This window comes from Lactuca saligna, chromosome 8 (assembly GCF_052625555.1).
Source record: "Lactuca saligna cultivar CGN05327 chromosome 8, ASM5262555v1, whole genome shotgun sequence".
In the NCBI taxonomy this organism is placed as follows: domain Eukaryota; kingdom Viridiplantae; phylum Streptophyta; class Magnoliopsida; order Asterales; family Asteraceae; genus Lactuca; species Lactuca saligna.
In genome coordinates this window covers 150,127,088-150,145,334 of record NC_136424.1, presented here as the reverse complement: position 1 = coordinate 150,145,334, position 18,247 = coordinate 150,127,088, and the positions used below count along the sequence as shown (strand labels likewise).

Below are 18,247 nucleotides of genomic sequence, written 5' to 3'. Positions count from 1 at the left end.
AGATGCCGGAGGGGGATCAGGATCAGGATCAGGCCCAGAGGTCGGGCAGATGGATGAGCAGACTAGAGAGTTCCTTTCTTCTGAGGTTACCCGCATCATACTGGAGCAGACTCATGTGATCTTCGGTTCGATCAAGGAGGGTATTTTAGAGCTGATGGATGAGAGATTGAGTACTTTCCGTGCTGAGATGGCGGCCGTGATGGGGTCGCGCACACTTACGTTCAGGGAGTTCAGGGCATGCGGGCTCCAGACTATCATGGGGCGCGGGACCCCATAGCAAGTACTAGATGGTTGGCGGATGTGGCCAACGCTTTCCGCACTAGCAGGTGTCCCGAGGGGGACAAGGTCAGATTGGCATCCTGTCTTTTGAAGGACAGGGCACGGGATTGGTGGGAGGAGGTCGGACATGCCATCGGGGATGATGCGGCATTGGATGCCATGACCTGGGCTGATTTCTCTACCAGGTTCAGGGCGGAGTTTGCACTAGTCATTGAGGTGCAGCAGTTAGCTAGGGAGTTTCAGGACCTTACCCAGACTACAGAGACAGTGGCGGAGATCACCGCCAAGTTCAGGGAGAGGGCCCTTCTTGTTCCTCAGTATGCAGCCGATGAGGAGATGAAGAAGGCCCGTTATCATGAGATGTTGCGGAGTGACATCCGCATGTTTGTAAGCCGGTCCAGTTGTAAAACGCTGGACGACATGATTGCCAGAGCTAGAGAGAGGGAGATTGATCTCGAGATGGAGAAGAAGAGGAAACTGGAGGCGGTTTCGGGTTCAGGCAGTGTGGGCAAAAAGCAGAGCCACGGTCGGTGTGGCAAGTGTGGGAGATTGCACGAGGGGGCGTGCAAGGCAGGGAGTTCCGGCTGCTACAAGTGCGGTCGGACTGGGCATTTGAGTAGGGATTGTACGGCCCCTGCTACTATGGTTACAGCATCAGATCGGATTTGCTTTCAGTGCAATTAGAGGGGACATAAAAGGTCCCAGTGTCCCAGTTTAGCTGCAGCAGGGAAGGTGGTTGCACCTGCCCCTGCCACCTTGAGGATTACGGATGGCCGGCAGGGCCGAGCTGATGCGCCAGTGGCGAAGAGCAGGGCATTTCAGATGACAGCAGAGGAGGCGCGAGCGACTCCTGATGTGGTGACGGGTAAGAATCTTTCCTTCATCTTTAATTGTTATTATATCGTTTGAATATTACTTGATGATATGTTTTATTTAGGGTCGTTCTCGGTGAACGGCATCCCTGCTTTGGTATTGTTCGATTCGGGGGCTACCCGATCATTTGTATCGCTTGCGCTTAGCAAGAGATTTAGCAGAGCTCCAGGGGAGCTGGATTGTCCACTAGAGGTTGAGATAGCAGATGATAGGACCGTGAGGGTCGGCAGAGTACATAGAGGGTGTTCCCTTCAGATATTTGATGAGCAGTTTTCAGTGGACCTGGTTCCTATTCCCCTGCGTGGGAATAAAGTTATTGTGGGCATGGATTGGCTGAGCCCCAATGGGGCGGTGATTGATTGTGAGCTTCAGCTAGTGAGGGTTCGCACTCCCAGTGGGGGAAAGATAGTGATTCAGGGCGAGAGGCCCCAGCGAGGACCGATCTTTTGTTCCGCCGCAAGGGCGAGGCGCTATGTTCAGCAGGGTTGCGCCGGTTTTGTAGCTTACGTCTTGGATGCCCGGGAGAAGGGCAAGACGACGATTGATGATGTTCCTATTGTTCGTGACTACCCGGATGTGTTTCCCGAGGATTTGCCGGGGATACCTCCAGAGAGGCAGGTTGAGTTCAGGATCGACCTAGTTCCTGGTGCAGCTCCGATAGCCAAAGCACCGTATCGACTTGCTCCCCCTGAGATGCAGGAGTTATCTACACAGCTTCAGGAGCTGTTAGACAAGGGTTTCATTCGGCCGAGCAGTTCGCCTTGGGGAGCGCCGATCTTATTTGTGAGGAAGAAGGATGGGTCGCATCGTATGTGCATTGATTATCGGGAGTTGAACAAAGTAACGGTGAAGAACCGTTACCCACTTCCGAGGATAGATGACTTGTTTGATCAGCTTCAGGGAGCGTCTTGGTTCTCCAAGATCGATCTACGCTCCGGTTATCATCAGATGAGGGTTAGAGATGAGGATGTACAGAAGACTACTTTCAGGACTCGGTATGGTCATTATGAGTTCGTGGTGATGGCATTTGGGCTCACCAATGCCCCAGCCGCGTTCATGGATCTCATGAACCGCGTGTGCAAACCGATGCTGGATCGGTCGGTGATAGTGTTTATAGATGATATCTTGGTGTATTCCAAGACACAGGGGCAGCACGAGGAGCACCTGAGGGAGGTGTTGGAGACTTTGAGGAGAGAGAGACTTTTCGCAAAGTTCTCCAAGTGTGAGTTCTGGTTGCGCGAGGTGCAGTTTCTTGGTCATCTCGTCAACCAGAAGGGTATTTTGGTAGATCCAGCCAAGATTAAGGCCGTGATGCAGTGGGAGGTCCCGAGGTCTCCATATGAGATTCGGAGCTTCCTGGGGTTGGCAGGGTATTATCGGAGATTTATTCAGGACTTCTCCAAGATAGCAGTGCCGCTCACCCGGCTAACCAAGAAGTCAGTGGTTTTTCGTTGGGGGTCTGAGCAGCAGGCGGCATTCGAGACTCTCAGGCAGAGATTGTGCGAGGCTCCGATCCTTACCTTGCCAGAGGGAGTAGAGGATTTCGTAGTCTATTGTGATGCTTCGATCACAGGTATGGGAGCAGTATTGATGCAGTGAGGCCATGTGGTAGCTTATGCCTCGAGACAGTTGAAGCCTCACGAGGCTAATTATCCTACCCACGATTTGGAGCTGGGGGCAGTTGTGTTTGCCCTCAAGATTTGGAGACATTACCTTTATGGGGTCCGCTGTACTATTTACACGGATCACAAGAGTTTGCGAAATCTTATGGATCAGCCGAGTTTGAACATGAGGCAGAGGAGATGGTTAGACGTGCTGAAGGACTATGACTGTGAGATCCTTTATCATCCAGGGAAGGCCAATGTGGTGGCCGACGCCCTGAGCCGCAAGGTGTCGACGGCCCCTATCAGAGATCTGTGTATGAGGATGACAGTGATCACTCCATTGTTGGAGTGGATCAAGGAGGCTCAGATGGAGGGCCTCGAGGAGGAGAGGCAGAAGTGCGAGAGGATAGTGGGCCGAGTAGCTTCGTTTGATCGACAGTCGGGGTTTGTTGACGCTTCATGGTAGGGTGTGGGTACCGTACTGGGGTGGGGTACGGCAAGTATTGATGGACGAGGCTCATAAGTCTCGATTTTCTATCCACCCAGGAGCGACGAAGATGTATCGAGATCTTCGATCTGATTATTGGTGGCCCTTCATGAAGCGAGATGTCGCTTGGTATGTGGAGAGATGTTTGACCTGCCGGAAGGTCAAGGCGGAGCACCAGAGACCTCACGGCAAGATGCAGCCGTTAGACATTCCCGTGTGGAAATGGCAGGACATCACCACGGATTTTGTCACCAAACTCCCCAGGACCGCACGCGGGGTGGACTCGATATGGGTAGTAGTGGATCGGTTGACGAAGAGTGCCCATTTTATTCCGATTCAGGAGAGTATATCGGCGGAAAAGTTAGCCGATATCTATGTGCGAGAGATTGTGGCACGTCATGGAGTTCCGGTATCGGTGGTGTCGGACCGAGATGTTCGTTTCACGTCCAGATTCTGGAAGCGATTCCACGACGAGATGGGTACTCGTCTCCATTTCAGCACTGCTTTTCATCCTCAGACTGACGGGCAGAGCGAGAGGACGATTCAGACTCTCGAGGACATGCTTAGGGCATGTGTTTTAGATTTTGGGGGCAGTTGGGATACGTATCTTCCGTTAGCGGAATTCTCGTATAACAACAGTTATCATGTGAGCATTGATCGACCTCCTTTTGAGATGTTATAAGGCAGGAAGTGCAGGACCCCGATTTGTTGGGGCGAGGTCGGTCAGCAAGTTATAGGGAGCACCGAAGTGGTGCTCAAGACGACGGAATTGATCCAGCAGGTCCGTAGTAGGCTGCAGACTGCGCAGAGTCGGCAGAAGAGCTACGCCGACAGGAGGCGTTCGGACTTGGAGTTCCAGGTGGGAGATATGGTTCTTCTAAAAGTCTCACCTTGGAAAGGTGTCATCAGGTTCCGGAAGAGGGGCAAATTGGGCCCCAGATTTATTGGTCCTTTCAGGGTTTTGGCCCGGGTGGGTCGAGTTGCTTATCGGTTAGATCTTCCTGAGGAGCTTAATCTGATACACAACACCTTCCACGTGTCGCAGTTGAGGAAGTGTATGGTGGATGAGACAGCAGTCGTTCCCTTAGAGGACATTCAGGTTGATAGCGGCCTAAATTATATCGAGAAGCCGGTCGCGATTCTGGAACGGAAGATCAAGACCTTGAGGAACAAGGTAATTCAGCTAGTAAAGGTGCAGTGGCAGCACCGGAAGGGGTCTGAATGGACGTGGGAGGCTGAGGAGGAGATGAGAGTGCACTACCCGGAGTTATTTGCAGATCCAGCCGTAGCAGACTTCGAGGACGAAGTCTGAGACAAGTGGGGGAGAATTGTAACGACCCGTTCCCGGTACGTTAATTCATTAGTAATTGTTGTAAGTTTTCAAGAGGGACTCGGCGAGTTCTAGCCTGACTCGCCGAGTAGGGTCGCGTCTTCGAGCACGCGTAAGCCGGGGACTCGGCGAGTCCATGTCCCTGACTCGGCGAGTCCATCCGTCCGGGTGAAACTCTAAATCCCCGGGTTGCCCACTATTTATACCACCTTATAGCCCCCATCCTCGCCTCCCTCACCCTGAGAACGCAGTGATAGAACCCTAATCCTCCCTTGAAGAGCTTATATGTGTTTTGGTGCCATTTTGTGAAGGTGTGAAGAAGGAGAAGAAGGAAGAAGCAAGGAGAAGTGTTGTAGTGCAAAGATCCAAGGCCAAATCAGAGTTAATTGAGGTATTTTCGGAGTTTCATCTTGTTATATGCTTTAAACTTCCATTAGAGCTCTCCTAAGAGCTAGTTGATGCTTATTCCAAGCCTTACACTTGCATGAACGTCTTATTAAGTCGGAATATCTATGGATCTGAATGTTGGGGTGTTGTAGAGCCCAGATCTACTGTCTTTTTGGAGTTATATTGCATGATAACCATAGATCTACCTATTTTATGCATCTTTTAGCCTTATTTCCCTTATTCATGAGGTTGTACACGTAAAGTTGGAAACTTTACGTGGTAAATCAGCTTATTGGACTCAGATCTATCAATTGTATGCATTGGATTCAAACAAAATCAAGTAAAAATCAGTTGCATGGCGGCAACTCGGCGAGTCGGAAGAACGACTCGGCGAGTTGGGTTGCGAGTTCCCGATTCCTTCATTTTTACCAGTGTCGAGTGAACCCAGTGAGCTAGAGAGTGGACTCAGCGAGTTGAGGGTGAACTCAGTGATGGAGGGACTCGGCGAGTTGTTCATCAACTCGGCGAGTCCAAGGCAATCTTCTTGGGATCAAGAACAACTCGTCGAGTTTGTTCATCCGGCTCGGCGAGTCGGATGAAGATTGTCTGAGTTCTTGGATCAAGAGGGTACTCGTCGAGTCGATGCCAGACTCGACGAGTAGCAGCGAGTAAGAGTGAAAAGTGAGAGTAGGACTCGGCAAGTTGGGTGGCCCAACTCGGCGAGTCAGCCCAAAAGAGAGTTGACTTTGACCGAGGGTAAAAGAGTCATTCTACCCCAAGCGCAGTGTTTAGTATTTGATTGAGTGTGTTTATGGACTTGTAGCCGAGGAGATTCAGGAGCGGCAGCCGTTAGCTTCCCGAGCCACACACTCAGCAGCCAGCTTACGAGGTGAGTTTCCTTCCAGTAGGAACGGGTCTAAGGCCACAATGCCGGCCCGTTCAGTTAGCAGTAGTTTCCGGATTTAGGTCCGATGCAGTAGTTAGTATGTTCGATGCCTTCGTGGCTCGAACAGGATTTGTGTGCTATGTTTTATGTGTTAAGTATTATGTGTTCCGGGCCACGGCCCGATGTAGCATGTCGTATATGTGTTATGCTAGTTGATGTGTTATGCTATGCCATGTTCAGTCAGTCAGTTCCGGACTTCGGTCCGATGCAGTTAGTTCCGGACTTCGGTCTGATGCAGGGGACAAGGTTCCAGTCAGTTCCGGACTTCGGTCCGATGCAGTTAGTTCCGGACTTCGGTCCGATGCAGGGGACAAGGTCCCAGTCAGTTCCGGACTTCGGTCCGATGCAGTTAGTCCCGGACTTCGGTCCGATGCAGGGGACAAGGTCCCAGTCAGTTCCGGACTTCGGTCCGATGCAGTTTCCGGGCTTCGGGCCGATGCAGTGGGCAAGGCCCAATATGTGCTTATATGTTATTGTATGGTATGTGGTAGTTTGGGGGAGCTCACTAAGCTTCGTGCTTACAGTTTCAGTTTGGTTTCAGGTACTTCCGCAAGCAAAGGGAAGAGCTCGGGGTGACAGCATCGCACACACCACAGCATAGCTTTTATCCTGGGGATGTCTTTTGATGTTTTGGATTGATGTTGTATGATACAGTTTTCCACACAATATTTTATTATGTTTTGGGGATACATCGCGTATGTTTTATGTTATGATACTTATATTATGGTTTTGATTATATTGAAAAACGAAAATTTTTGGGTCGTGTTTTTGGGTCGTTTCACTACGTGCCATATTCTTATCCTCCGGTAACACGTCATTTATTAACTGGCAGATAGCATCATAACTTTGCTCAGGTATGTGATATTCTGATTTTATATTAAACAATCTTGCTACAGCAGATAGTTGTGTCACTTTTTTACATCCATGCCAGAATTCTTTATCGGCTGCATCTAGCATTTCAAAAAAAAAATTATCTAGTGCATTTAGCTCTTCTTCAGGATTACTATTATTTAAATCAGGAGTCATTGCATCTATGACCATTTCTCTATAAGAACATGCACCTTCACTAAAATAGTTGTTTGAATCATCCACCCCAAAAAACGTATTGTCATCATCAGTTAATGTTTCACCATGTTTATCCCAAAACCAATATTCCTCAACAAAACCAAACTTGTACAAATGATGATTAACAATACCAACTTCTATATATGGTATGTTACGACATCTGAAGCATGGGCATTTGATTTTATCTACGTCCATGAACTTATTTTGATTGGTAGCAAAATCAATAAAAAAAATTTACTCATTGTAAGAAATCACGGGATACACAACTACGATTATCTTTTCTTTCATACATCCACTTTCTACTTTGATTGTTCATTGTAGTTAATATTTAAAGTAACGTATAGTTTTAAATAACACAATATTTTACCTTAGTAGAATGGTTTAATTGAGATCGACACTTGAAGAACACATGTGCAAACAAAGTGTGTATCGATTAGGGAACTTCGCCAACCCTTGATTTCAATGTGTTGGATAGATACTAGGTCAAATTATTGGGTCATATTATTCAGCACCCGGTTAAAACCCATATAGTATATGGGTAATGATAATTTTAAATAACATCCGTAATAAATATAGATATAGAGCTACTTAAAATATAAATTCTATATAAGGTATTTTCCTTAATATTAACGACTTAATTAAACACTTATTTTTATTTCCATAGAAAAAATGGCGCCTTCACTGTAGAGATCGCAAATAGACCAAACTTCCCTTCAAATCAATCCACATATGTGATTAGTAAGGGTATTTCAGTCAAAACACATTATTCAAACAATATAACCTATTATAAGTCACAGTGGACTTTTGGTTAGTAAAATGACAAAGACAAAAATAACATACATATCAAAATAACATATATTTACATATTAACATTTAATAAACTTAAAAGTATGTATTCCCATTACATCAAAAAACTGCTTCTATATGCATCAGTAAATGCATAACATCTAAACAACTATTACATATATATCTACTCGAAAGTAATGTCAAACATCAAAGCAAACTTAACGGAACACGCATCCGACAAACAAATATAACAATTCAATAACCAAATGTATTGACTCATAAAAGTTGTGTAATAACTTCCCACGGAAGGATGCTTTGCACAACTTCTATGTAAGCCATGGAACTTTATCTCCTTTATTCTCCTTACCATGTGGGTTATGAACCTTGTTACAGGTATGTCTTAGATTCCAACTTCTTCTAGTATTAACGTAGGCTTTATTTAACATGACCAGAGCTTCTTGCTTTTTTTTAATGCCTTCGGCCATCAACATCATTCCCAGAACGAAGATCGCATCCAACTGCCCCTGATCGGCTGCATCTTGAAGCAAACTTTTCCCTGCTATTTCTTCCCCCATCGTAAAATACTTCGCCTAACATACAATAAGTAATCATACAATATTAAAAATACAAATATAGAGAACTAATTGAATTCGCAATTGTCTGATTGCTTAAAAAAAGAGTACCAGTCCATCGCTGAAAAGTATGTGTGGGTTGTTCAACGTTCTGCATTTGCTTATGACTTCATACTTGTAACCGGTTAATGGACGAAACCTTATTCGATTTGTGTCTATGATTTTAATAATGCGTCTGATGCTACAGAATCCCTAAAGAGTTTATATATATATATATATATATATATATATATATATATATATATATATATATATATATATATATATATATATATATATATACATACTTAATTCAAAAATCAACACAAAATTCATATATTAAACACTAAATTAAGTATGTAAACAAGTTTAATAGAAGTAATGCACATCATACTTACACTATCAAGCACTTAAAAGCATCGATCTATGAATTTCCCCTAATTGTAGTTAATATTTTTTTCGATCAAGTGCGATGGCAAAGTAGTGATCCTTGTTACTTGTTGCATTGTTTGCATTCTTTATGAAGAACAACTCTCTACCATTATGTTGATCTTCATGGAGTGTAATCCAAATTATGTAGCAACAACAATTTTAGGTTTATTGATCAACATGCGGGAATTTTGAGTGTCTGTAATGGATTGTAGACGATCTATCGCCGATAAACTGAAACGATGGTATGACTCTGACTACAAATTATGGCGCCTAAGTGTTTAGACTATGAATTGACATAATTACCCTTAAATGTAAAAAGGTTAACACGTAAATGGTTAGGGTATTTTTGTCAATACCTATGGGCATTTTTCTAATTAAAGTGAACATTTTAACTTTAAAAAGATGAAGTTAAATAAAATATTGATTAAATTTATAGAGATGAATTTAAATAAAATTATTGATATAAGTATGATTTGAACCTGCGACTTCGGGTAAGAAGTAAAATGTGTTTGCCAGCTAAACTAAATTAACATCCGTTTCTTTAAATTGAAAACCCATAATATTATGCTCAATAATATTGCAACCCATATGTTATTAAGGAAAATACCTTATAAGACATTACAATGTCAACCAATCAACCATATGTCATCCCATTGACATAATAAGCCACTACCATGTCGACCAATGGCCCATATGTCATCCATGGACACAATAAGCCACTACCATGTCAACCAATGGGCCATATGTCATCCATGAACACAATAAGCCATTACAATGTTGACCAATCAACCATATGTCATCCCATAGACACAATAAGCCACTAGCATGTCAACCAATGGCTCGTATGTCATCCATGGACACAATAAGCCACTACCATATATATATATATATATATATATATATATATATATATATATATATATATATATATAATCTTTTAATATTATAATAGTATAAGGGTTGCATTTTAAACTTTTAAAACACTAGGGTTTTAGAATTTAATATTTCAATATTAAAACTTTTTAATTAAATTTTAAATTCCAAAACTTGAGGGAAAATTTTGAAACTTTTCAAAACTTCAAGATCAAATTTTAAATAATCAAACTAATCACATAAATTTGAACATTATCTTAAATTTTGACTATTATCTTTCAATTATATGAGGATATTCATTACCATATCAAAAAAAAATCGAATTTAAATAGTTAAAACAATTTAAGGTAATGATCCTTATCTAATTTTACGCTGAAATTTGAAAATTTTTCCATCAAATGAACCAACTTGTCGAGTCAAGTAATGGACTCGTCGACTTGTCCAACTCGTCGAGTTCATCTTAGGACTCATCGAGTTCTGCAGTCAAAGAGCCAAAATCGATTTTGTTCTAGCTTTAGCAAAACACAATAGCATCAAATATAACAGAAAAACACACTAAGCTCTGATACCACTGATGGGTTTTGAGCATTACAACATTCATATGGTGCACATGCAACCCTATTTGTTTTGGATCTAGGTTTTTCTCAAGTTATACATGTAAATTAAATTTCGAAAGTAAGAACCCTAATCTAGCATACAGTTTTTGGATTTAACAATTAAACAAGGGTTAGAAGAATACCTTTCTTGGTAACTAGTAGTAACAAGCAATCCTTTCCTTGATCTTGACCTTCAAGAGGTTAGTGCCTCAATTATTGCACCTCTATTGAAGTCACAAACATCACTTAACAATGGATGAACAAGAGAGAGAGGTGGAGGCTACATGATTTTGGCCAGGGTTTCTTCTAGGGAATCAAGTGCTGATTTCAAGAGCCTTGGGGTTCCTTTTATAGTTGTGGCTACTAGGGTTTTCAATTGGAAACCCTAATTCCCTTGCTTAAGCCCTAAGAAATCCACAGACCCCCATATGATAGGCCTTAAACGAAAACTCTATGGGCTTCCCATAGATTTCCGTCCACCTCTTATCAATAGGGTCCGTTAGCCCAAACTCCAGCTATTACTGATTTACATAATTAGTCCCCGTTCTTTTAATCAGTCTCTTTTGATCACTAAATTAATTCCATATTAATTTCTTATCAATACTAATTAAATAATATGATTTCTTAATTAATATATTATTCTTATAATATATTAATAAATCATTTATCAACCTCTTTCTCACAATTCAACCTGTCAAGTTGCTATGGTGAAGGCGACACAAAAGGATCATGCTACTATCGGGTCAAGTACATACCAATTATAGTTATTAGCTTAGACACCTAATCCAACTGTTTGGGCCTTTGGATTATTGAATTAGGCCTTGGCATTGGGTAAAAAGGTCTTTTAGCCTAATTTGGACACTGAGTGTGGGTTGGATCCGATTATTGATGGATGTTTAACTTGTGATTGATAGTTCGCGGATCGATCAACTAGCAGCCAGAGATTTATCTACGAGATTAGGCAGAGCGAGGTGAGTTTCCTCACTATGTTTAGCGAGTCGAAGGCATCAATGTCTGGCCATGGTTTTCTATGTAGAGTGCTAGATTTATGCGTGAGTCTTGCATGTGTATATATCGATATGCTTACTAGGCGGGGCTCGATGGTTATTCGGTATGCTAGTTTCAGGTTATACATATATGATTTGTATGTGGGTGGTGCCCGATGATTGTGCAGTATACTACTATCTTTGTGATTTCCGCATGTGTTTGAATGTTACATGATTATATGGTAATATGTTTAGATGGCGGGGCTAGTTATGCGAGTGGATGGGGCTCGTTATCTGATAAGTTATGTATGATATGTGGTATCTTGAGGAACTCACTAAGTTTTATGCTTACAGTTTTCAGTTTATGTTTCAGGTACTTCGGTTTTCAAATGGAAGAGCTCGAGATGATTGCAGGGCACACACCACATATTTCCGCATTCTGTGATTTACTCCGATTCAATGATGTTTTGCTAAATCTTGATTACAATGGTTTCATGGAAATGAAATGTATTAATGATTTATTTATCTAGAAACGAAAATTTTATGTCATTATTTTTGGGACATTCGGTATTTGTATTTGTATTTATTTATGGACATTTGAATCTGGTCTCTCCAACTCTTCATGCACCCTCTTATGCTCTTACGAGATTTGGTCAATGAGTGCAATGGAAGGATTATCCCCGAAAGCATTGTCTAAGTTCATCATTTCAAGTGTTGGTTTGATAGTACTTCACCTTGATGCAAAGTTAGTGTCAGATAAGGCTTCGATCCCATAATTAATAGTTAAGGCTTCGATCCCATAATTAATAGTTAAAGTAGTCAGGAGATTGATACAATTAAGACAATTATATCTAGAAGAACAAATGTGAGCTTTTATATATATATATATATATATATATATATATATATATATATATATATATATATATATATATATATATATATATATATATATATATATATATATATATATAATCACATAAAACAAGCAAATTAACATGTTGAAGATTAAGTCTATTAGAAGACGAACATAATTAGACTAAATTAAGGTTCTACATGAATATTGGCTTCACATTGGCTATGACCAACACTCAAGTGTTTCGAGCATATATAAAAGAATAAATACGCCACATAAATATCATACATCACCTTTAAAAAAAATATAATATTTATGCATATTAGAATATGTATTATCAAACAATTCCTTCTTTAAAAAAATACATAAAATTGCATTATTTAAACTTCAAATGCCAAATCAAATGATATACTAATGGATTAATCATCAAAGATGTCGTGGTCATTTATTTTTAATAATTTAATCTACAATTTCTTGGGTTGATGGTTATTGCTATTCTACATATTTAATAACCCATGGTAGATTAATAAACATAAGTTTAAACTCCTAATACTGGATTATTGTAGTAGTTAAGTGAATAGCCTAAAATGCATCGGTGGTTTCCAATAAGCGGTTGGGCCTTTTATTAATATTTGGGCCAATTGAATAATTATTAGCCATTAACTCTCCTAACTCTGCTTTCTGCTTTTTTATATATGCCTACCGTTCAAAAAAATCATGAAAAGGCCGGCGACGTTGAGGGCATTTTTTTCGATGCAGTCGCACACCAATTCTGAAGTTCTAATGACATAGCGCTTGAGAAAATTCGATGCGCCACATCCGACATGAGAGATTTCACCATACGGAAGTCAAAGGTAAGGAAACAGAAGGTTTCCGTTCATGCAGCCGTGAGAGGGTTGAGTAAAAAATGTTATACTTTTTGGTCTAAGAATATGGACAATTACTTGTATAATTTCTAGTAGAATAATTGCAATCAGTTTTCAAAATTTATGACTTATGTCTGAGAATCACGAAATGTGATTTAAGATAATTCAATAGTAATAATTTAAAAGTCATATCACTTTAAAGTTAGAAACACATAAAATACATTACTATTTTGTATTTTGGGAGATAGAGAGAATCAGATGAATATATTTCAAGTATGTAGAATGTAACCCTTTTTTAGAACATGCAATTTGTTCTTATACAAGGAAGAAAGTGGTTAATAGTGGTTATATGTATATTGCCACCAAAATGGTTTTTGGAAAGTTGGTTATATGTCATAACCGATTATTACATCATAATGATATTACCATTTTTTTTTTTATATATATATATTTTTTTTGCAGGAAATGCATGATTAGAGTCTTTCTTGTTATAGAAATCCGTTTAGGTTAGGTTTCGGGGCACTGCTCCTGGACCCCCGTATTTTTGAGTTTATATTTATCACTCTGAACCTCATGTCTCGATGAATAAATGAAGTTCATCTATCTTAATATCAATAATAACTACACTAAAATCACTAACAAACAACACAAGAAAAAGTAATTTCGGGGAAGCAATTTGTTATTATTACTATCTCTTTCTTATTCGATAAAAATTTAATGATTTCAGATTCAGTTCTCATGAAATTCCTACATAATACAAGATAGTTACTTGATTTTGGTGTCTATTTCATGTAACAGTCATAAAGTTTTGAGATTTCATTTTCATATTTCAATGGTTTTCGGATGATGGAATAAATACTTTTTGTTCATAATCTTGTTTAAACTCAGAATTCATTTGTGTTTTTGCTATTGAACATTAATGTAAATTCAATTTGTACGTTGTACTTAGCACCCGCTTATATAATTCAGTTACTTCCATCAAGTCACAATTATGGAACACGGGGTACAATTTATGTCATATTGGCATAGTTCCTGTCACAATATGTAAATATAGTAACATTAAAATAATTATTACATAAATAGTCCTAAAGCCACATTTTTGTAAATCATTCCAACATTAAGTCCATGAACAACCATTCAATGTTTGAGCAAAATCCATACAGGAAATATCGTTTATTTTATAGATCAAGTCAAATGTACATATATCTAAAAGAAAAAATTTAAGTTAGAGTAACTCAAGTTCAAAAGACAATTCAAAACCAATTTTAGCAAAATATATCCCATCAATAATGATAGTTATCAACCAAAGCTTGGAGAGGCAAACAACACTACAATCACATTAGTTATTAAATCATAAAACTTCAAATGATTTGACATTACAATATGAGTTATAAGAAGTCAAAACATAAAAATTAAAAAGACAAAGTACATTAGTACATACATCATATCAACATCTCTTCAACTTCATTCATTAGTATATCCTTTGTCTGACACGCCTCCCATCAGGGCCACTTCCATCCAGATTGACATCATTCCCAGTCCCAGTCCCAGTTCCAGTCCCACGTCCATACGAAGTGACAGAGTGTTCCCTGATCCTCGCCACATATTCCAATAACTCCGTAATGACACACGGGCAGCTTTGCGTCAAGTAATCAAATCCATCGCTTTGCATCACAGCTACAAAAATAAAAATAATCAATTACCTTTCTTTCAATTTCACATAATCATAATTCAATTACCTTTGAGGTTTTCAGGCTCGGCAACAAACTTGAGGCAAACGGATTTGAGTTGAAAGCAATGGTGTTGTTCGGCTAAAGCTAAAGTTGTGGCGACAGTGTTGATGGCAACTTCTTCACAAAGTTTTGTTTCACAAAGAAACCGAAGCCTTTCGATTCCATATTGATCGGCGGCTGCAAGTAGATGTTGGGACATGAGTGTGGAAGCCCATTGCTGATTCAATCCTATCAATTCTTCCATGTCTGGAACCTTATCCCAATATATGAAATAGAGTAACGCCTGTAAAAAAAACACATCGCGTGCACTTTTGTTACGAATGAGTCTTGACAGGACAGAACAGGTCGTACTGTGTTTGGTGTTTGGCGGGACATCACATCAAACACGACATAACAAGTTGTACTGCTTTTGACAAGACAGAACAGGTTGTACTGCTTTTGACAAAGCAGAACAAGTTGTACTGCTTTTGACAAGACAGAACAGGTTGTACTGCTTTTGACAAGACAGAACAGGTTGTCAAAAGCAAGACAGAACAGGTTGTACTGCTTTTGACAAGACAGAACAGATTGTACTGCTTTGACAAGACAGAACAGGTTGTACTGCATTTGGCATTGATTGGACTGGGATTGGAGTGATGTCAATGGGATAAAAGTTGCACCGAAAAAAGTGGGATTATTGGATTTAATTTAGCTTTAAAATATAATTAAAGCAAGATGAAATAAGGTAGGAAATGAACCTTAAAAACAGGAGCTTTGATTTCTTGAACTTTGATAAAATCGGTATTATTGTCTTTCATAGGGCCAAAAAGTTGTGCTTTAAAGACGGGTGAACGTGCAGCAAGAACCAACTTGTGTGCACGAAAGATTTCGCCATCAACTTCGAGGGTTAAATCCGTCAATTCACCGCTTTCCAAGAGATGACCAAAATGTTGACTGATATCAGAAGGTGGTGAAGATATACTGAAAATCTGTGGGCCCTCTGTACATGATTTAACAACACCAACAGTGCACTTAACAAGGAGACAATCATCTTTCAGGTAGTCTGATGTTTCCAACACTGTCCTTCTTAGAAAACGCTTGTAACCCCTGCAGGAAATTAACTGGATGCTTAAGTTATTGAGTTCCACATTGCAAAAGGCGTAAATACCCTTGTCCTAGTCATTGATAATATCCTTACTGGAAATGAGACTGATGTTAATGGGACAAGATTTGACACAATCAATTATGGATTCAAGTTTCAACCCCTAAAGAACATCCTAGATATGATAAAAGTATAGATCCTACAAGCCTTTTGGATTCTTCAAACAAAAAATCTAGCTACTATGAACATCAAGAGTACTTTTGCAGCATTATGGGCAGTAATTATAACACACAGATTAATGTGATTTCAATTCTTGACAAACTGAGAACCAATATCCACTTTCAAGTTGATACATAATATATTGATTGGTGATCCAGATATTTTTATAGGATATAAGTAAGAGTAACTTTGTTGATCACACTCCTCCTCACAAACCAAAGTCCCTAACCCTCAACCACACACTAGTACAATACAATTATCTTTTTATAAAAGAACAATATGAGTTACTATTCTGATTCACAGTTATTAACTTGGATGGTTATGGTAGCCTGGTAGGTTTATTCTTGTTGAGAATTAAAGACAAAATGTCTGATATGTTTCAGAGCTTCATATATTTCAGTACCAACCAATAACTCGTAATATCATATAAACAAGAGCATACTAATGATCGGAATGAAGCTACACTTACCACATGCTTCCACGATACTTGAGTGTGTAAGGACCAGCATCCAAAACCCTCCCAAAATGCGTGTGAACTTTGTGCCTTCCTTTCCCGCTCTGATCCATCAACGACAATTCGAACAAAGCTCTAACATCCGTTGCATCGCTGGCTAGCGCTATAAACAACGAGACGTAAGTTGAATTGTCTTCTGGGCTTTTGCCATCGGGATAGAAATAAATCGCCCACGTATGGCCACCGACGGTGAAAGATTCCGACGCTATGTACTTTCCCACACCCATTCCTTTGGAGGACTCATAGCCGGTGATCTTGAACTCATGCGACGCGTTTACGGTGTCTGTTGAGGAGATTGATGAGCTGGTGGTGGAAGGAAACGATGTCCGTGGAATTGGGGTTTTCGATTTGGAAATTCTGATGATCGTGCCCATCAAATTCGTGAACAGATCTTGTGAGTTTTCGTGTTTTGGATGATTTGATAAATGGATCAGAAAGTTTGGTGAGAAATATTGTGTGCGAGAATTGGGAAATTACGCTTAACTAGGGTTTTGGTAAGAACTCGATATTTGTTAAATGGGCAAACTTTTGTCAAACCCCTTTTGGCAAAACTTATACCATATACACACATTAAACTACAATCACCCATTAGTGTTGGCATAATTGCATAAATATATTGTTTTTTTTTGGAAGGAAACTTTCCTAGCCTAGTTTTAATGCATCGACTAATCTTCTATGAAGCTTTGTTTTATGTCCTTCTATGAAGCTTTGTTTTATGTCCTGCATCACTGCAGGCGAATCTTCATTGTCACAAGGATTGAGTGGTGTCAGACCAAATCACCACAACCCAAATAGTTATATAAATATATTGTTGTTGATACTAATAATATTTAAACAATATTTAAGAAAATAATAGCATACTTAATGAATATAAATTTCTAAAAGTTTGGATATGATTTGATAAACATATTTATTTCTCTATTAACATATAATAATAATAATAATAATAATAATAATAATAATAATAATGTTATTAATATATACACAAATTGAAGCTCAAATAGTAGAATTTACGAGACACATCGGTAATAATTTTTTTGACAATCTCGTTTTCAAGTTCAACTTAACGAGAAAAAAACGTGTATTTATATATTTAAAAACGTGTGTGTATATATAACCATTTGTATGTATAACGAATATATATATATATATATATATATATATATATATATATATATATATATATATATATATATATATATATATATATATAATTGCATTTTATATGTATTTATATATAAATGTGCTTTTATTATTATTATTTTTATTATTATTATTATTATTATTATTATTATTATTATTATTATTATTATTATTATTATATTTAAACACTTTCAGATTAAAGTATTTGAATGGTACTCTCAATATTCTTTAATCGGATAAGACCCAGAGTGACAAGCACAAAGAGTGTTTTGATGATATTTTCGTATGTATCAGAAATAAAAGCAAAATCAACTTTAAGATCACTGTCTGAAAACTGTCATATGACAGTTTCAAACTGTTATAAAACCATAAAAACTGACATAAAAAACGAATATTTTTATAAGGGTCAAAACAATGGTTAATTCTATGAAAAAACCGATTTTCTGATGCATTTTGGATATAGTAGCATACCCTATATAAAAAAATCCATCTCAACCCTAGTCAGGGCTCTGCCATTTGGACCTCGCCAGGGGCTGCCACCCCTTAGACCCCGCTCCTAGTGGCGTTGTCCCCGGACCAC

General features: G+C 39.3%; 1 protein-coding gene across 1 annotated transcript; it reads right to left on the bottom strand.

Moving 5' to 3' along the window:
- Positions 1 to 14,294: 14,294 nt before the first annotated feature.
- Positions 14,295 to 17,073, bottom strand: LOC145010713 (BTB/POZ and MATH domain-containing protein 2-like). Its single transcript, XM_078969224.1, has 4 exons — positions 16,480 to 17,073; positions 15,448 to 15,796; positions 14,717 to 14,993; positions 14,295 to 14,654 (listed from the first exon to the last, which is right to left on the bottom strand). Exons 1-4 carry the CDS (start codon positions 16,896 to 16,898, stop codon positions 14,449 to 14,451), a joined length of 1,251 nt encoding a protein of 416 aa, XP_078825350.1. The 5' UTR covers positions 16,899 to 17,073; the 3' UTR covers positions 14,295 to 14,448.
- Positions 17,074 to 18,247: the final 1,174 nt, after the last annotated feature.